The following is a 21,336-nucleotide window of genomic DNA, read 5'->3' as shown; positions in this document are numbered from 1 at the left end:
ATCAAAAGAGATAAATTACTTTCAGAGGTATTTCAGAATAAAGGAGACTGTCTACTGGGTACAGTAAGAAAACAAAAAAGAACCCTATAAGATAATTTTCTCTAAAAGGTGAAGCTTTTTAGAAATCTTCTTATTTATTCTATTTATGATAAAAAATAACAGGAATAGAAATAGAAAGATACAACTGTATTGTATAGTGTTATGGTTGCCTTTGCTAAGTAGAATGCATTTTGGCATGCTGGAATGGCAGAGAGCAGGTTGATTGTTTCCTTAATTTTGCACTGTGTAATATCTTCCCTCTTTTTCCCACACAACACTGCTTCAGATGATGGTGAATAGGACAACCGAGGTACAGTATTGCAGTTATACCAAAATATATCTTTCAAAAAATTTTATTGTATTTTTTGTCCAATTAGAATAAATACTCACTAATTCATACTAATGATTAGAACTTTCATTATTAGGAAATTAATTTGGAAACTTTGCCCATAATTAGGGCAAATAGGTAATTCAAAAATTTTAATATAACATATTTTTGAAACATTATTAATCAGTATAACTATTTAAATAGCTCATTAGAGTAGAGCATGAAACAGTACTGTTCCATAATGTGTATTTTACTAAGTGAGCTTTATTATTAACTTTTTGCCAATAAGAGATGTGACCTCCTTCTCTTAATGAGAATTCTCCGTTTAGAATCTTGTGAAGTGTAATTTAAGGAGGTTGCTCTGCCAGTGTTTCATCTTCTTGTCTAATTGCAATTGCCCTTTTTTGTATTTTTTTACCACGTTGTATATAATCAGTAATGATGTTGAGCATATTATGAACAAAATATTTTCATCATCTTGCTATCTGATAATAGTTGTCATGAAATCATCCGTTTTCCACATACCTAAGTAAGTCCCATCCACCAACAAAATCAATAAGAGCATTTGGTTTAGAGTGTGTGTGTGTGTGTGTATGTGTGTGAGAGAGTGAGTGTGTGTGTGTAGTGGTCTCTCTTTGTTGCTATCAAGAGGCACTAATAAAAAAAACTTTGAAAGTGTATTGTAAAAATTAACCTGTATTATAAAATTTAACCTTCAAAGGCAAGTGACTGTTTCTATAGATTGATTTTCACTTTGCTGAGGAAATTCTCTAGATTAACATTTCATATGATCACTGGGTTGTGGACCTATGGGAATTTTGAGCATTTGCACTTAGTAGTGTATTTCTAAAACTAATACCTGTTTATTAACAAGTTTATCTACTGAGATGTGAATAGACTTATTCATATCATTTCTTCTGTTCCAAATCTTAGGTCAGAGACTTTTTTAAAAAATGCCCAACTGCTTGCTGAAATTGCTCAAGACTGGAATAATACAAATTGATACAAAATAATTACTGATTTTAATATTTTTTACTTATAAGTAATTTTTGGTAATTGTTTACATTTTTGAAAGCAGTGTTGGTTCTAATCATTATGCAGCAATTTGAGTAGATACCTACTGAGTTAGAAGTATTTCTTCAAGGACAACAGAATAACAGAGAAGAGAAACCCATTCATCTACAGTCCTGTAGAATCGTGACCTGAGCCTTCCATCTCTGTTAATCGGGGAAGGATTCCTAAGGGGCTTTACACCAGCCTCATGCTGATCCAAGAGTCACAGCCTGAGGCAGCACTGTGGATTTTCAATGAGGCTGTGTCAAGCAATAAAGTAGTTTATTTCTGAAAATGGGAAAAATAATATTATTATACTTGAATAATTTGAAAATGATTCATCAGCGGTCTCTGTGTTTTTCTGAAATTAAATTGTAACTCAAATAATAGATGCATGTTCAGGATATGACTGGGTGACAGGAAATATCAAGATAAAAATGAAAAACATCTAGTCAATTATTTCCTAAAATATTAAAGTTTGACATTTTGTAAAATAGCAGCCAGGCTGTAGGCTGATTTTTTTTCTTCTATATTGACATGAATATTTGGCATCATGTAGACACAAAATAAAAATATCATGACTACAAGCGTAGGCTTTGGATTGATAGTTGCTATTCTTATTTTGTATCTTGCTTCACTAGAGTCGGAAATTATTTGCAGCTAATTTGGCTACTAGCACAGAGGAATTTCTGTTACCTAAGGTATCTGAATACTTATTTAGGCCATTTTAAAAGCAAAGTCCTCAAGTGAATAGGAAAATAATGGTTGTGATGTGAGTAACATTTCTTAAAAACAATATTGTGTATATCAAAATTCATTTCAAACTAAAGACGGCAATGCAAGATGGCCTCAAAACTGCAGGATTTGATACCCAGTTCTACAGGAGCAGTCTTTATTGTCCCTATTACCTTTTATTAAGCAATGGAAATTATGGAGAGCAGGAACAATGCCTTTTTTAATACAGTAAATAAGAAAAAAATCAATATGCTTCTGCTGTGAAAATGGCAGAAATTTCTAACTATGCTTTCATTAGCAAAAATAAAGGAAATATGCTTTTCTCTATTTAAGATTTTCAGACTCATTATTAAAATGCTCTGAGAGTAAACTGTTCTCTAATGCTCATATGATTTATTTAATTTCTTATTTTTTTATATCAGTCTTATTGATAAAATTTAGTTTCATGAACATTCAAAGTTGGATTCCACTTAATTTTTTTCTTTATTTTATATTCATATTTATTCTAGTGTATTGTTTAACTTTTGCTGTTTAAACTTTTTTTCATAACAATATAGACTGACAAAACTCAGTTGTTAAAGAGGATAGAAATATCAGGATAGTATAAACGATGTGGGATGAAATTATATATTTTCTGTAAGAATTTCTCACAATATATTCATAGTTCCAAAGATACAATATCAACCAATGCTATTTTTCATTTTGTAAAACACCCAAACCAAAACACAAACTTTAAAAATAGAAGATTTGAAATTTTCTCTGGAGAAAACATTCTTTATTCATAGTTATATTCTGTGGCTGAAAAAATAATGTTGTTTAATCATAGTTTGTTTTGCTTTAAAGCTAAATCAACTCAGGAAACATGGCTTTATATAAACAACCAATCTCATAAATAAATAAATTGCTACGGTAATTAGAAATAATGTTGCCAAGAACTATAGGATGTTTGTTGACCTTTTTATGTTGACTTATTTACCACTAAATGTAAATAATACCACTCAAAAATCTTATTAAAGCGTTTATGACCTGATTTGCTTTGCTCATGTGTGAGGTAGACAGTTACCAGTGATTATCTTCACTAATCCAGTGACTACAACCCATGGAGGTGAAATGCTTGACTGACTGTGGTTTGCTTTGCTTTCCATAGAGTGGATTCACCCCCTTGCACATCGCTGCCCACTATGGAAACGTCAACGTGGCAACTCTTCTTCTAAACCGGGGAGCTGCTGTGGACTTCACAGCCAGGGTATGGATTAACATAGTTTCTCTTTCAATTTAATTTATTTATTGATTGGCCACATTGTATGGCTTGCAGCATCTTGGTTCCCTGAGCAGGGATTAAACTGAGCCCTCAGCAGTGAAAGTGTAGAGTCCTAACCACTGGACTGCCAGGGAATTTGGCATTTTACTGAAGTAAAAATAAACAGTGATAAAGATTTTATTTCTTTTTTCTTAATGGATTTATCTGTGCTGGAGAAATTAGATTTTCCTTTTTTTTTTTTTCTCTTCAAATCGTAGGAAGTCATTATGACCCAGCAAGTGAAAAATAGTGTGTAAATTCACATGCATGCAGATCACTTTCGATAAGGAGGATGTTGATTTGACATCAGTTTGAGCAGTTACATTTAAAGGTCACACCATGAATCATGAATGAGAATCTTCAAGTCAGTAAAAAACTGTTAAAATGTTCAGTATAAAATATATAAGTACATTTATACTATGTCTTAACAGTGATTATAGGGCACATAATTTGACACGGATTTTTTAAAATAGGTTGAGAATTTGGTCATATGGGGAGTCATATTAGCTAAAGTTATTACGAGGTGTTATAGGTTTAATGGTATACTTTCATTGGAAAGAATTCACTTACATGACAGATATAAAATTCAGTATATTTAATATACTGTAAATGCAATACTTGATTTTGCAAAAACATAGCATACCAAAAAATCATATCCTTGACAAGGTATGTATCCTTGACATCATGATGATTATAGAATAGCCAAGAAAAAGAAATACATATAATTCATGCTTACAGTGTCTTTGTCCTTAGAAATCTTCTGCCCTGAAGCTATATTGAGTTATTTTCAAGTTTTTCATACTGAATTATTCTGAAGAAGATGTTTTTAAGAGTCATTTTTCCATTGGGTATTTATTGGCATATGTGTATTCCATTTTTAAGGATAGCAAACTTGAGGATCCCAGAATCTTTAAGTGCATGAATGTTTTAAGAAAGATAGACTTTGGACTAGGGCTCTATCCTAGGTAGGATCTGAAATTTTGCTTTTCTATTATGCAAAATTGCTTCCTTTGTCTCTTGACTGTGATGTGTAGATTTAGTACATATGTCATAGTTATTGATTAACTTAGTTATGCAGTTTCATTGTATTTTTCATTCTCTACAGTGCTATATGGTTTGTGTGCTTTTTTTGTTCCTTAAAAATCAAAAGCATTGAAGCCATAGAAACCTTGGATAAAATTGCAAAATAGGTCACAACCTCCTTTGTGCTCTTGAGCACAAAGCCAGCACCACCATGCCCTGTCATATCAACATGTTTTTGTCTGGTCTCTGCACGGTGTAGAATGGGATCACTCCTCTGCACGTGGCTTCCAAGAGGGGAAACGCAAGCATGGTGAAGCTCTTACTGGATCGCGGTGCTCAGATTGACGCCAAAACTCGCGTGAGTGTCTCTGTTCTTTCAATTTCCTGAGTGTCTCTGTTCTTTCAATTATTATTTTTTGTATTCTTTTAGCAGGCACTTTAAAGTACCAGTCCCTCAACACAAGCAATGCATTTTCCAGGAAATTACCTTCTTGGATTTGATTTAAACTTCATACATTATATAAAGGTTTTACATGATAAAGTGGCACTAATATTTGCTCATAAGTACCCAGAGAAGCACAATGCTAACTCCTCAAGGAGAGAGTTTTTAAAGTTCTTGCTTACTGATTTTCTGGGCACAAAGATCAAAGATTGAACTTGCTCATCTGTGATTTGGCTAGCCATAAATATCAAGAGCCCAAACTCATTAGGACACATTAAGCTATGAGAGTGTGGTTTTTACATAAAAATATTTTAAAACATGTTGAAAATCTTTTGGTTTGAACTTTTCAATTCCTAAGTCATTTTTCTTAACTGGCTATGCTATAGGGATCTGAGCAGGAGATATGCGGCTATGCTTATGGAAAAAAAGGCATACAGTTATTACTATGTTGCACTTTTACTCATGTCAACTTGCCAAGAGACAGTGCCCTTCATTCATTTCAAATTTTATGCACTCCCAAAAACTAGATAATAAGATAGCAGGACAATTCAACTGTTTAAAGTGCAGACTCTGAATGCAGACTACCTGATTTCAAATCCTACTTCTGCTTACTAACTGAGTGATATTAACCTTTTACTTATCTTCTCTAAACTTAGTTAGGCTAATAATACTACCTACCTCATAGGGTTGTGTGAGAATCAACTCTTAGGTATTTTTTTAAGTGCTTTGTGGTTAGTTGCTCAGTTTTATCTGACTCTGCAACCCATGGACTGTAGCCCAGCAGGCTCCTCTGTCCATGGGGATTCTCCAAGCAAGAATACTGGAGTGGGTTACTATGCCCTCCCCCAGGGGATCTTCCCAATCCAGGGATCGAACCTAGGTCTCCTACATTGCAGGTGGATTCTTCATTACCATCTGAGCCACCAGGGAAACCCAAGAATACTGGAGTGGGTAGCCTATCCCTTCTCCAGAGGATCTTCCTAGTCCAGAAATCAAACCAGGGTCTCCTGCATTGAGAATTCTTTACCAGCTGAACTACCAATAAATTACTTAGCTACTCATAATTTTTATCATGTTATGGAAATGATGTACAATTGATGTAATTGTACATCAGTGTTAATTCTAGTACTTCAGTGTTAATTCTCGAATACATTTGATTAATCATAGACTTAAGCAAAACTTTAAACATCCATATTATGTAAAATTCTGAAATGTATGATGGAAGAAGTCTATATAAGTTAGTAGATAGAATATGTCCCTTATGATATTTTATTGTCACTTTGTTTAATTCTGGGACTCTGCATTCTCATAGTCGAAGGAATAAAGATCTAACCTAATTCCCTTGCAAATCTTAACACTAAAAAATATTTTAATAAATCTTATCATCTTTGAGCTTTTAGAAACTACACCAGTGCCAGACTCTACAATTTGGTTTTTAATGACTTTAGAATATATTACTTTTTAAATCTCATTTCTCTAAGACATTTGGTCCAGAGCACCTGGGTCATGTTATCACGTGGGAATTCTGAAATGGTTTGCTTTGTCTGTCAAGATCTTTGCTATGGTGTCTAGTGTCTTTCACCAGGATCTTCTCTGGTTTCTACCCTTTGCTTTGATGGCATGCCTTTTCTCTTGCTATGCTGTAGGCATGCAGAATTTGGAATAATTACATGTAATGTCACATGCTTTGCTTACTTCTTCTCTGTATTTGAAAGAAAAAGTTTCTGTACCTCCTTCTTTAAGTACATTACTTACATAATGAGTCCCTTTACACTTACCTGTCTGTCTCTCTTGAGACTCTAGTAATTGAGAGGACCAATGTAAAGATAGCACTTTGTAAATGCAAAAAAAAAAAATTATCTTCATCAGTGTTTTAAGGCTGCATGTTACTCTTATTAATGCTTTTCTGGTGTATTCATTCATTATTGAGGCAATTGATTTTGTTTTTATTGATCATCACAATATTTGCTTTGTCCTTTACAATATGCTCTAATTTGCTTGCCCTTCATACATTTGCATATATGATTTAAAAGTGTAACTGCAAATGAGCATTGCTTTTTCATAAAAAGAATATTAAGAAACAGATTTTTATACTAGTTCTGTCAATGTAAGCATTGCTTTCTTCTTATAGGGAATATTTGGACTGTATTTCATCCAGTGTAGCTTTTAGATATAGCAAATAAATAGAATTTCACTCAGGAATTTATAAAGTGAAAATAGATTTTCTAATTGTACACATTGTGCAGACCTTCTGTTCATTCCTTCCTTAAACAAATAATTCTTGGTTTCCTACTTGGTGTTATGAACCCTAGTGATACAGCTGTTAACAGACTAGATCCCTGTACTCAGAGATGCATATCAAGAATACCCAAGGGAGCAGGTTAGCCATGTACTGGTAAAAGTTTAATAATAAGCTCTTCAAAAAAAATAAACCATAGACTCTGATTTGTAGCCTTTCACTCTGGTGATCCGCATGGTGTAAATACTTCCATACTTGTATCATGGCCAACTAGAGCTACCAGTGTCCTATCACAGATGCAGAACTGAGAAAAGCTAGGCAAAAGGTTGACTCTCACCGATTTGCGCAAACTGATTCCAATGTACCCTAGGATCAGTCACAATACTGAAGGTGGCACTGAGCTTTTCCCATAAGTGAAATATTTCCTCACTTCTAAAGTAGAATTTTGAAAGCTGTTATATTCTTTAGGTTTTGGCTATAGTTATTATACCTGTATCCTTCTTACCAAAAGTAAAATCACGTAGAGGTAAATACTGAAAATCCAGGACTATGTCTGGAATCAGGAGGCCGATTCATGGTTTGTTTTTCTTTAGTCCTTTAAAAATATATTTAAAAATTTTAAAATGTTGTATTTGTTTTTGACTATCTTTTTAGGTAATATAACAATGTGTCTATAGATGAAATTTTAAATAATATAAACATTATTCTGTAATATGATATGTAAAGGCTTTGGAGCAATTTAAAAAATCATATCCACAGTTTCTCTCCACTTTCACCAGCATTGTATCAATCATTGAGACATTTTGCATCTCAGAGGCATTCTCATCATTGACTAGAATCTCATGTGAAACTTTAAGACATTTTCACCAGAGCCTTGGTTTTCTGCTGTCTGAACAACCTCATTTTCATGTTAAAACAAAATGTTATAGCTAGTTAAACATGATATTATCAATTCAACTTTTATTAAAGGCACTATTCTTTTTTATTTTTAAACTTATTTTTATCTAAATGTGGAAATACTTCCTATAAGGATTATGGTTAAAATATTGAAAGATATATTTCAATGCAAGCAATAAAAATATGCAAAAAACATTAGAGGATGATAAATGAAAAACAATGCATCAGAAAAAGAGATCACCCCTGCTACTCGTTATTAGAAGGAATAATTAAAGTGGTAGGAGTGCCTATAAGTCGTCATGTGCACATGCTGTTCTAGGCACTCTGTTAAGTACTATGCTAATATCATCTTAATTCATCTTCCTAACAACTTACCAAGTTTTCTTATTGAGAAGATATGGTGGTTTCAATTGAATGAGACTACCAATGTGAAAAAATGAGTTTCAGAGGAGTTATGTAACTTAACCAAGGACACACAGCTTAGTAATTGGCAGAGCTTATATTAACACACAGACTTTAGGATACACTGCTGGAAGAATAATCTAAGCTGACAGGGAGGAGAGGAAAAGATAAGAAGAGAAATGGTTGTAAGAAGCTAATGCTGTGGGTTACTAGCCAGATAAATGGTGTCCTTTTAAGAATTACAGACATTGCAGTGTGATTTGAAATGGTTCCAATGTGGTGGGGGGAAGAGAACACAGGGAAGGGGACGCTGAAGCGGGGGAAAAGGTAATCTTCAAATACGGTCTTAAGAAAGTAAGTAAAAAAAAAAAAGGTAATGAACAGGTAATAGTTCCTAAGAGTGAAAAGAGTTTAAAATATTCTTGAACTCAAAACATCTCGATAAAGATTTGGGACAGGGGATGAGATGCTGTACTTTGAGACACTGTATTTTTTAGACAATATCCCAAATCTTCCCAGATTGATAATATTGGGCAACTTGAATTTGATACAATTTACATATCATTTATACAGGCAGATAAATTACATCACTAAATTGTAATATTTATTAGTAGAACCAATTATTTAACCCTTACAGTTCCTTGCTATTCTGGTGGGTTTATTAAGTGTGCTCCATATTTTCCTATTGTTCTGAGAGCATTTTGGAGGTTTCAAAATAATTATGCAATGAATATTTCATACAATCTATAGAAAACAATACTCTGCCTTTTCTAAACGTGATTTGAAATAGCATCCCTTCATCTTTCAAACAAGGCTGTAAATAAAACTGGGTAAGAAAAACCATCTTCATGCAGCATATCGTGAAGCTGAGCCTCAGACACACTCACACCCAGAGCTCAGTGGTTCCAGAGACTACATGCTGGACTGTGTTCATTTGCTGTGTTGAATTTCTTAAACTCTAGACCTCATGAAGCCCCCACCGAGAACACGTTTGAGACATACAGTTGCATCTAATTGCTGTTTCACTTAGAATACAGCAACCAGTGCTCACTACGTCCACCACCAGTCGCTGATAGCAGTTTACAAATGCGTCATCATGGTAATCACCTGTCCACACAGTTTTTCTTTTAAGTTTCTTTTGGCAAACTTTAAAATACATTGGCATCCCAACTGCAGTAGTTTTTATACATACTTTTTGCTGAAAAGACAGTCTTTTCATGCTAATTCCCAGATACCCAAAAACCGCAAGGTCTGTTTTGGTTATTAGTATCTCAGTACTGGCCAAAGAGATTTAACAAAGCAAGCAATAGTTATCATTAAGGTCCTAGCCAAAATCAGATGGCACACTCAAATTTGATAATTTGAATAGAGATTATTCAAGGGCTTGTTTACACCATTGTAGCTGGACTGACGGAGAGGCAACAGGGATGGTGGCATATCCCTGGGGCTAGTGACCAGCAGGGCTCATGACCAACCCTAGGTCTGAGAGGTGAGGAGAAGAGGTCACCGCCCTTCAGAGGAGAGCGTTGTACACAGAAGGCTGTTTTGGTGGGAGTGCACACTTGGTTAAAGAGTCACTGCCAGACCCAGGAGACCCTTCAGGAGGTTGCCTCTATGTCTTGCTGTTTATCCCATTGGCCAACCCCAGCCAGAAGCCAGGGGGCAGAAAGCCCACAGTGGAGAATGGCAGAGCACAGATCTGAAAGGGCAAATGGAAGATAGGTAGCTTAGACATCGCAGAATGTTGGATCAGGAAGAGTGTTGCAATCCAGATGAGTGATATTTATTAGGAGGAAAACATAACCCAGAGATAGCGGTCACTGAAGCAGAGACACAAAAGATAGGCCATTAAAATTCTGGATAAACCAGAAGCTTCTAAAGTCCTCTTAACTGCTTGACATCCCTCACTTTCTCTACTATATACCTTCCCAACTTCTTTTCCTGAGACAATCCTTTTTTTTCCTTTAAATCTGAAATCACTAGTAAATTTATGTACGCACGGTTTTATTTTCTGTTTTGCTTCTTACCCATTGTTCTTATATCTTGTTTTACATATCTTATATCATATTTTCCATCTATTCTGCTCTTGGGGCATGTTGCCCTAAAGAGAAATAAAACCCAAAAGACTGAGGGTACTTGGAGATTCAGTTCAGTTCAGTTGCTCAGTTGTGTCCGACTCTTTGCGACCCCATGGCAGCACGCCAGGCCTCCCTGTCCATCACCAATCCTGGAGCTTGCTCAAACTCATGTCCATCGAGTCAGTGCTGCCATCCAGCCGTCTGATCCCCTGTCATCCCCTTCTCCTCCTGCCTTCAATCTTTCCCAGCATCAGGGTCTTTTCCAATGGGTCAGTTCTTCACATCAGGTGGCCAAAGTATTGGAGATTGCCCTAGAGTTAAAAACTACCCGTGACATTATCAAGGTCAGAAAGTTTTATAAATAGCATAACATGCAGTTGTGCCATAATTTTGACACTATTTTAATGCTATTTACTGATAATAAATTTAATCTTTTATGTATTTTGTAAAATGATGAAAATATGAGCAGAAACCTTTAGAAGAAGGTGAAAAAAAATGACCCTTTTTTAATAAGCCTCATGGAGCATTTCAGATGAATTTATCAAAAGTGACAATTTAAGAGAGAAGATAGATGGACAAGTTAGATTAAGAAGAATTTTTAGGAGCTGTGTTAGGATAACCAGAATGAAAATAGAATCATCAAATATCATCTCTGGGGGTGGCTCCAGGCAAGTAGGACTTTGAAGTTCAACAAATGCAGCACACTTTGCTTCTCCATCTTCCTAAATATGCAAATTCATGACCAGCCACAGTTTTTTTCTTTTTTCTTTTTTTTAATGTTGAACCTCCACACATGGGATTTCTCTTATTCTCTCCCTCTTTCTGTTTTGTCTTTGCCTTTCTCTTTCTCTCTATCAAGATCTCTCTATCTTGTTTTCTCTCTTAAGTTTTCTTCTCTATCACTTAACTGATAGCAATTCTATCACTGATCTGAGTCATTGGGACTAAATTTAGAAAACCCTCTCTTCAAGATGGCAGCAGATACAATCTTGGTTTGTTTGTTTGTTTTAAGTGACCTCAAGCTTTATCTTTCATTCTTTTGGCAGGATGGGTTGACACCTCTTCATTGTGCTGCAAGGAGTGGGCATGACCAAGTGGTGGAGCTTCTGCTGGAGCGGGGCGCTCCCTTGCTGGCAAGGACAAAGGTGAGTTGTTATGAGGAAGATGGTGTCTCGCAAACTCTTTATGACATTTTTTGATAATATCTATTCTTAAAATCAAGGCATCAGCTGGACATATTCTAGTTGCTCAATAGTTGTGTTTGAGGAATGAGTTATAGGTATCAAACTTTAAAAATTATTTTAAAAATACATGCACTGAGATGTATTAAATGTATCAGTTCACCCCGTCGTCTCCAACTCTTTGCGACCCCATGGACTGCAGCACGCCAGGCCTCCCTGTCCATCACCAACTCTCGTTTACTCAAACTCATGTCCATTGAGTCAGTGATGCCGTCCAGCCATCTCATCCTCTGTTGCCCCCTTCTCCTCCTGCCTTCAATCCCTGCCAGCATCAGGGTCTTTTCCAATGAGTCAGCTCTTCACATCAGGTGGCCAAAGTATTGGAGTTTCATCCAACATCAGTCTTTCCAGTGAATATTCAGGACTGATTTCCTTTAGGATGGACTGGTTGGATCTCCTACAGTCCAAGGGACTCTCAAGAGTCTTCTCTAACACCACAGCTCAAAAGCATCAATTCTTCGGTGCTCAGCTTTCTTTATAGTCCAACTCTCACATCAATACATGACTACTGGAAAAACTATAGCCTTGACTAGACAGACCTTTGTTGGTAAAGTGATGTCTCTGCTTTTTAATATGCTGTCTAGGTTGGTCATAACTTTTCTTCCAAGGAGTAAGCATCTTTTAATTTCATGGTTGCAGTCACCATCTGCAGTGATTTTGGAACCTCCAAAAATAAAGTCTGTAACTGTTTCCACCGTTTCCCCATCTATTTGCCATGAAGTGATGGGACTGGATGCCATGATCTTAGTTTCCTGCGTGTTGAGTTTTAAGCCAACTTTATATTATATTAAATGTATAACTTCAGATTATTTCTACATTTTTACCTGCTGTTCTCTCTGTAGATAGAAATGTGAATATTACTGTAGTATATATAAATGAGAATATTATATATGTGAGAATGTTTCTAAACATTCTGTTAGTCTACATTTTTATGATACTTTGAGATGGCTATAAAATGCGTATAAAATTATGTTTTAAAGAAGTTCAAATAGCAATACAAGATAAGATTTCTGTCTCTCCAATCTTTATTTCTTAGACAAACTATTAAAAAGAATTACTCACCAGTGGTGTTGGTTGATTATAATTGGGATTAATACGTGATTTGAAAAGCAAAAGTTAGGATAGTCTAGCTACAGAGAACAATTAAACAAGCATATTGTTCTCTATGGCATAGTACATCTAGTATATTTTGGTCTCATTTCATCAATATTCCCAGCTATGAGGAAAACTCTTATCCATACAAACAGAAACAGAGTGATGAGCTGATTTATTGGATATTTTCTTTGGGTTACCAGAAGATATTGTGAGACACAGTCTGAAAATAATCACAGAGTTATTTAATGGGAAATGTAACAACACTTGGATCCTTAAATACAGCAGAAAGTTAGACAAGGGACAATTCTTTTATTTTCTCCCTATTGCATTCCTTCCATCCCCTGAACATGATTCATATCAACCGATGCTCTAACTAGGGTAAGCTGAGAAAAATAAGGCAGCCAACACAAGTACATATTTTTCAATTTATGTTATAATTAAATATTTAATTGAAATCATTGGAGCAAAAACAAGCTCACAGGCTCAAAATTTGTATAGAATGAACTCAGTCTTTAGAGATGTGCCTCATAGGTCCTAAAAGGGTGGCTTCAAATCAGAAGTATATGAAGATAAAGAATAAATCATCTGCATCATTTTCATTCTTATATCTATACTATGAATGTTGTAAAGATCTGTCTTTAAAATGCAACATTTTGGGCTGAGTAATGCGTACATAATTAAGGAAAATTTTGTTGAGGAAACAGATTGAAATTTAAATGGAAAGAACAAAATTTCAGACGGGGCATGCTATAACTAATAAAAGACCTGTATCAAATTGAGGGTAGGCAGATAGGCTATTCCACAAACTATTAAATAATCTCATCTGCAGAATTTGCCTGTAATTGTAATCACTAATGAAGACTATGGATTACCTTGATGGAATTTTTTACTGGCCTACTTTTAAAATCAGATATCATTCATATATCATCAAACTGGGCTTCCCAGGAGATTCAGTGGGTAAAGTATCTGCTTGAAATACACGAGATGCAGGAGATGCAGGTTTGATCCCTGTGTCGGGAAGATCCCCTGGAGAAGGGCATGGCAACCCACTCCAGTATTCTTGCCTGGAGAATCCCATGGAGAGAGATCCTGGTGGGCTACAGTCCTTAGGGTTGCAAAGATTCGAACATGATTGAATCAACTGAGCATGCATGCATGCATCATCAGTCTATCATAGTGAGTAGCTACAATATGCCAAACAGTGTTCTGGACACCAAGGGACTATCAAGATAAATAATATGGCATCTGTATTTTGAAGAAGCTTGAAATTTACGTGGGTAAGATAGAAAAGGAGTTAGTTACAAAGAGTAGAACTATGTTTTTGGTAAGAAAGAGAAGAAAATGACTTAACCATCTTGGAGTGAGTTGATACCACTAGCCTGGAAAGCGCCACAGCAACTAATAGCAGACTATCTTCCCTTCCTCTCCAGAAAATCTCCCATGTTTGTATCATCTGTTATTCCTCCTTCAAGCAAATATTCATCTGTTTAGTTGTCACTCTCCCTCTTTCTTTGAAAATTCAAATTCTCAATAAACTGTGACTCTTCTCCACAACTCATCCTTTAAAAAAAAAACAAAACAAAACAGATGTATCCATTATTTATTTGGATGCACTGGGTCTTAATTGTGATACAAGATCTAGTCCATCACCAGGGATCAAACCTGGACCCCTTGCATTGAGAGTGTTGGGTCTTAGCAACTGGACCACCAGGGAAGTCCCCACAACCCCGGTTCCAATTGGTGGTTTTAACAATCTTGGTGAGAGCAGTAGATGATCCTCCCACTTGGCCTCTCAGTTTGGTCACTGTAAAGCCTCTGTAATTTCTGTGTTTAACCTCCCCTCTGTCCAACCACCTCCTCCTCTGTTTCAGTGAATACTCCCCAGAAGCCCAGCTCCAGAAAAGTGTTTATTGTGCTGGTGTCATTAGCCAGTCGTTGAACGGTCCCCGTTCACCTTATGCCCTCACCACAATGCACCAGAAATTCCCTGGTTACTTGTACCACTCCCTGACATACTCATACACACTTGCTACATTTCACCCTGATTAAATCCAACTCCCATTTTTGAGGCTGAATGGGGCTGCAGAAAGCACCCAACTGCAGTGATGGGGCTCTCTTTAACTTTGTAATCCCTAATGATCCCTGAGATCCCTATGTCAGCCTGCTGCTGCCTGACTACATACTGTATTTCCAGGTCTGTTCACTGTCACTCCCTGCCATCTGATTGTTCTATACATTTTCTTGTTCCTTCAAACTTCTTCTTTTTTTTTAAATTTTATTGGAATATAGTTGATTCACAATGTTATGTTAATTTCAGGTCTACAGCAAAGTGAATCAGTTATACATACATCCACTGTTTTTTAGATTCTTTTCCCATATAGGCCATTACAGAGTATTGAGTAGAGTTCCTGTGCTACACAATAGGTCCTTATTAATTATCTATTTATATATAGTGTGTATATATAGTAGTGTGTGTATATATCAACTTCAATCCCCCAATTTATCCCTCTTCCACCCTTATCCCTCCATAACCTTAAGCTTGTTGTCTGCATCTGTGATTCTGCTTCTGTTTTGTAAATAAGTTCATCTGTGCCCTTTTGCTAGATTCCACGTATGAGTGATAGCATAGGATGTGTCTTCCTCTCTCTTACATTACCCAGTATGACTAAAATGTGGCCTGGTTTGGTTTTGATGCGCAGAATGGGCTGTCTCCACTTCACATGGCTGCACAGGGGGACCACGTGGAATGTGTGAAGCACCTGCTCCAGCACAAGGCGCCTGTTGATGACGTCACCTTGGACTACTTGACGGCCCTCCACGTTGCCGCACACTGTGGCCACTACCGTGTAACCAAACTTCTTCTGGACAAGAGAGCCAACCCGAACGCCAGAGCCCTGGTAAACCTGGCCCAGCCCGCGTTAGATGAATACAGACTGACACCAGCAAACCCACACTGATCGATCAGTGGTTGCAGACACCAGCCGTGCATGGTTACAGATGTGTAATTAGTTCTAAAAATGCCACCTCCCACACGTTGCCTGCCTACTTCATGCCTTCACAGTTTGCTATTAAATAATGGCAGGGATAGATTTAAGAGAACACCAAGGTAACATTGCCATAATTAGCAAGTCATAGATAATGTGAAACCTCTGGAGGGATAAGCATTTTTAAATGGAAAATAGGAGTTGCAAAATAGGCAGTTATAAAAATAAGTTCTATACACTCTATGTAGAGTCAGAATAAAATTGGAAAAAAGCTAAACTTTATAATCTTTGGGGGGAAAAATGTTTTAAAGTGGTGAACAGATTTCACTGTGTACGGTAATGTAAAATGTAAGCTGTAAAGAATTCACTTGGAGATGTTCCTTATTGACCTGATTACTCAACCATAGACTAATAGAAAAGTAATGCTTGTCATCTTTTTACTTTAGGAAGCATTTTATATGAACTATTTCAGAAATTGCTCAAGAGAAATCTGCAAGTGGTTGTCCCTAGAGCACCTTCTGTTTCCCTCACAGTCTAATATTAATAAGTCTCCTTGCTTCACTTATATTTTAGCCATAATCATTGGAAGTATTAGGCATGTATTAATTTATGCCTCTTGTTTCCTAATTCTCTAACTAAGGCAAATCCTTTTTTCTATTTGTTTATGTCAGTTAAATTAGTCTTCAGGCAATCAATATTTAAGAGAATGTATTAGAAAATATTGGATCTTACTTTTATGAGAAATTTTCCATTGGAATCAACTTACTTATTGTTGCCTGGGAAACAACTATACTTTTTGGGTTATGTGCAATTACATGAGAATATTTGTTTTCTTATAAAGAAAAAAGTACTCATTTTTAATTGGATAGTGGCCAGTACGCTTGTAAGATATCACACTCTAATCATTGCAGATCTTTTTAAGTGCTGTGGTTATTTATATCTGGCTTATTACATAGCTAATAGATGGGGAATTAGTTTAAAAATGTTTTGAATAATAATGTCATAGGTTAAAGAAAATTATATGCTTTCCCGAGAACTGTTAGTGTAGAAAAATGTTTTCTGATAAAAAGTCCCTATTGGGACATGCAAAATTGTTAACTAGCAGAATGGATACAGCTATTCTATATAGAGTCATCATTGTTCAGATAAAAATATAATACTTAAATATAACACATAAGGATTAAGCATGGGGTTTACAAATTTTTATGTAATTTCCCCCAATTCCTGCACATTAGCCTAGTATGGAAAGTTAAAAAGTACCTTAAAAACTTCTCCACATTTCTTTGCTTTTAAGAGATATCTTCTTACAGTTATTTCAGAAATTCTCCATACTATTTTTGAAAATATTTTGGCACTTATTAATCATGTCTTTCTAAAATAAAATGTATCTTGATTGGCATGTTATAAAAATATTATATTAAAAACATAAGAAATATAACGGCTATAAAATTATCAACATAAATAATGATTTCTGCTAACATGCAACAACTCCTCATAAAAAGTTTTTAATATAAACAGTATAACTTCTGGCTATAAAAAATGATCAGCACAAATAATGATTTCTGTTAATTTGTAACACCTCTTCCCTAAAAAAAAAAAGGAGCTAACCTGAAATATTTATTATAGAGGTAATCATAAATCTTAGATTTTGAAATAAAACAGGTAATGATTTTTCACTCTAAGAAATAGCCCATCATCAAAAAAATGTATTCTTTGAAGCATCTTTAAGCCATTTCATAATCTGGCCTATTAGTATACTTTAAACCATTTTGGAACTAAACCATAATTATGTGTGTGTTTTCCATCTTAGAAGAATAGGCCCAGGTCCCTTTTGTTTTCTCTGTAACCACACACAATGCCATACTTGCCCCCCACATATGACACAAGCCTCCAGAACACACCATCACTGTCTCTCTAACCCAACAGCTACAGCATTTGAAGAAATGGTAACATTATGTGACAATGTAGCAGTACTGCCTGCAATGTGCCAGCATGGAGTTGTGTGAGACGCGTTTCTGCATGTTTTCAACTAACTTGATTGTCTTTTGCACAGAATGGTTTTACTCCACTGCACATTGCCTGCAAGAAAAACCGCATCAAAGTCATGGAACTGCTGGTGAAATATGGGGCTTCAATCCAAGCTATAACAGAGGTAGAAAAATGTTTCAGCTTGTCACGAAACATTCCTTCTCTTACTCCTTCTTCCCCTTCCTTCCACCCATCTTCTGTCCTCTCCGAATTTTATTTATCTGAAGAAGCCCCAAGGCCCCCACCGGTGCAGAGGAGTAAAACTCCTGTCGCTTTGTTTCACAGTCTGGCCTCACACCAATACATGTGGCTGCCTTCATGGGCCACTTGAACATTGTCCTCCTTCTGCTGCAGAACGGAGCCTCTCCAGATGTCACTAACATTGTGAGTATGGCTTGGGTCCGAATAACCACAGGAGAAAGAGCGAGAGGACATGTGTGGGTGTGTGCAGAGATGTGTGTGTGTGTGTGTGATCAAAGCTCCGTGGCTGGCTGAGCTTTGGGAAGCACCCCTGTGATAACTTTATTGAAATAATTGCTAGAATATCGCTGAGGAGAACCTCCATAGGGTAAGAAATATTTTACACAATACACTGGAAGCTGTGGAGCAAGACTGTGTCAGCTTCCTGGTGCAGATGAATTGACCACACATTCTTAAATACACTTATTAAAACCAAATGCATTTTAAGAGGTCCTCTGAATATGAATGAATTATTGGTTGGAATAAAAACTTTAAGGCTCAATCTACTTGTTTTTAGTGAATCATATTCCAGGTAATTTTGGTTAAAATATTTAGTACCATAATTGGTTATATCAAATGATTAACCAGAGGTAGACCAAGAGTTTTTTTTTTTTTTTACTTACTATCAAATTCTCCCTCTTTAAATTACATGGATTTTCCATTTTCTAACCTTACTCTGATTTTTCCTTTTGATTTGATTTTGTTTGCTGAAATAGGTATATTTTGCAACTTTTCATGTATCCTAAAGTCCATGTTGGTCTCCAGACAGCTTTTGTTCTGCCAATAAATGCTGGATATTTCAGAATTCTTCTACATAATCTAAGTTAGGATTTTTATTTCCCATTTCTTATTTCTCTCATTTTCTCGGAGTCTGCCCAGTTTAACTTTGATCATTGAATGCAGATTTTCTTTTGAACAAGAGAACTTGCTCTGTACAAGATGATGTCAAGTATTTGAAGCTCACCAGGACCCACTGAACCACTGAGAGGTTTTAAAAAGTATTCAACAGAAATAACTCCCCCAATACATGTTAGTGTTTGTTATTAAAATGAATCATGTTTTCAAAAGCAGTTGGTTTACTATGGCTATTAATTTTGGGTATCCCATTCCTTTTAAGTTGTAAAACAAAATGTTCAAGTTCACTTTTTATTCATATTCCCTCTCACTTTCTCATTTCCTTGTGTTTTACACTCTGTTTCCATGCTGAAGTTTCTGATGCGTGGACAAAATCCATATGAAATAAATTCATTTGATTTTAAATATGATTTAATACCTCTGCTTGTATTCACAATTGGAGTATAAAACCACTAAAGAATTGAAATATAGTCTATATTTATAATTACCCTACTTATAGCTTATTGATCCTAAAGTAATAAATATAGTCTATATTTATAATTACCCTACTTATAGCTTATTGATCCTAAAGTAATACTGTATGCTAATTTTAACTTCTCCATTAAAGATAAGTTTCACAGCATGCCAATTTGAGTTTAATTTATGGTCACTTCTTAGAACTTTAAAAGAAATCAACAGCACCTTTTTGTGTGTTCAGAAATGACTGCCTCTCTTTTCTTAAACTGAGACCTGTACAACCCAGTACCTTTTAAAAGAAGTTCTCTGAGTACTGTACTGTATTTTCCTTCTCTGCATTAAAATGCCTACAGCATCTCAGGAGCAATGGTGATACTATGTTAATTACATCATCATGCTATAATAATAATATAGATAAGTGTAGTCTATGCAATGCTTGGTTGAAACTCCCTATGTTAATCTTTCTGAGGGGAGACTTTGAAAAATCTTTCTGCGGGGAGATTTTTGCTAAATATTTTCTTAATCAAAGAAAAGCCACAAGAAATGCTTGTATGATTCTGTGGCACTCTTAATTTGCTTCTTAACTGACCAATTCCAAATTGCTTGATGCTTATGGTTTTATTCCATATTAATATGCTCCATTCCACCAAAAAATACCTGTATAGGCTACATACAGATTTTCAAATAAAAATAAATAGCAATTAAAGCAATAAAAATATTGACATCTTTAGGTTCTTAAATACTCCCAAATTTGGCAATTGCTATATTAAACTTTCACTTCCACCTGGTGGTCATTATAAAGTTCTTCATTCTTCATCTTCTCATTTGTCCATCCACACTCTTTTCCTTCAGATCCTTCACAATAAATACTTTAGGGGCACCTGCCAATGCAGTCCTCTCCTTGAATGTGTTTCTTAGTTGCTTTTTGTTTGCTCATTTTAAGTTTTGTATGATGTGTCCTTCAGGGAGCAGATACCATATAGATAGGGTTGCCAGAAAAAATACAGTACTCCCAGTTAAATTTGAATTTCAGAAAAACAACACCTAATTGTTTTTAGTATATGCATTCCCCAGGCAATAGTCAAGACACACTTACGCTAAATTAATTATTCTTTGTCTGGAATTCAAATTTAACCGGCCATCCTGTATTTTGATTTGGTAATTCTGGCAACCCAACATTTAGAGGAATCTAACTTTCTCTAGTAGTGGGATGCCTGTGAACTGATGTATTCTCAAAACGTGAGGTTATAGCTACTGGATCGAAAACTCTTTGTGGGTTGATTAAGAAACCATGTGAACACTGGCTGCCTGCTTGCTGTGTCAGAGTTGGTCATTTCCTGACCCCAAAGTACCCCACCCTTGGAGCCTTTGTGTGTTGCCTGAAATCATGTTGCATTTTTGAATGCAATGCTGTCTGTTGTGCTTTGATGCTTTCCAACTGATGCAGCCAAAGTGGAAGTCAACGTAGCTGTCAGCAGAGTCAATCTTAATGACTGGGAGGAGGGGCATGAAATTTAGTACCTGCTTTGGACATGAGCATACTCATTCTCCTGCCAGTCTTGTTTTTGTCTCAGAATTCACTCCAAGCTTGAAGTGTACCAACAACTCAATCATGTGCAAATATTATTACTACAAAGTTCCCTTTCCAGAAAGCTCACAGATGTACTTTACAACCTAGAAAGCTGAGCTGACAGTTGTGATACATCCATAATCCAAAGTATGCATTGACAAGCGTGGGAGTAAAAACCCCAGCACTTTGGGGGCTGTCCAGAGTGCAATGTAGGGGACACAGAGTTTTTCTCTTCTTAATCAATGGATTCATGGCTTAAGTTCACACTGCATATTATATTTAAGAATGTCCCCTAATCCTTAAAGTTAATTAGCTTAAGATAAGGAAAATA

At 35.8% G+C, this 21,336-nt stretch overlaps 1 protein-coding gene across 50 annotated transcripts in view; it reads left to right on the top strand.

Annotated features, from left to right (window-relative positions):
- ANK2 (ankyrin 2) overlaps positions 1-21,336 on the top strand; it is a 684,658-nt gene that overhangs the window by 543,345 nt on the left and 119,977 nt on the right. For 22 of the 50 annotated variants that reach the window (XM_043870793.1, XM_043870785.1, XM_043870795.1 and 19 more), the window contains 7 exons: positions 326-349; positions 3,303-3,401; positions 4,738-4,836; positions 11,583-11,681; positions 15,572-15,769; positions 17,910-18,008; positions 18,170-18,268. In XM_043870793.1, coding sequence (XP_043726728.1) covers positions 326-349; positions 3,303-3,401; positions 4,738-4,836; positions 11,583-11,681; positions 15,572-15,769; positions 17,910-18,008; positions 18,170-18,268 — 717 coding nt within the window. The remainder of the gene's footprint in view (positions 1-325; positions 350-3,302; positions 3,402-4,737; positions 4,837-11,582; positions 11,682-15,571; positions 15,770-17,909; positions 18,009-18,169; positions 18,269-21,336) is intronic. The other 28 variants (XM_043870805.1, XM_043870815.1, XM_043870803.1 and 25 more) reach the window with 3 other exon arrangements.

Source organism: Cervus elaphus, chromosome 17, assembly GCF_910594005.1.
Source record: "Cervus elaphus chromosome 17, mCerEla1.1, whole genome shotgun sequence".
NCBI lineage: Eukaryota > Metazoa > Chordata > Mammalia > Artiodactyla > Cervidae > Cervus > Cervus elaphus.
This window is presented reverse-complemented; position numbering and strand designations above follow the sequence as displayed.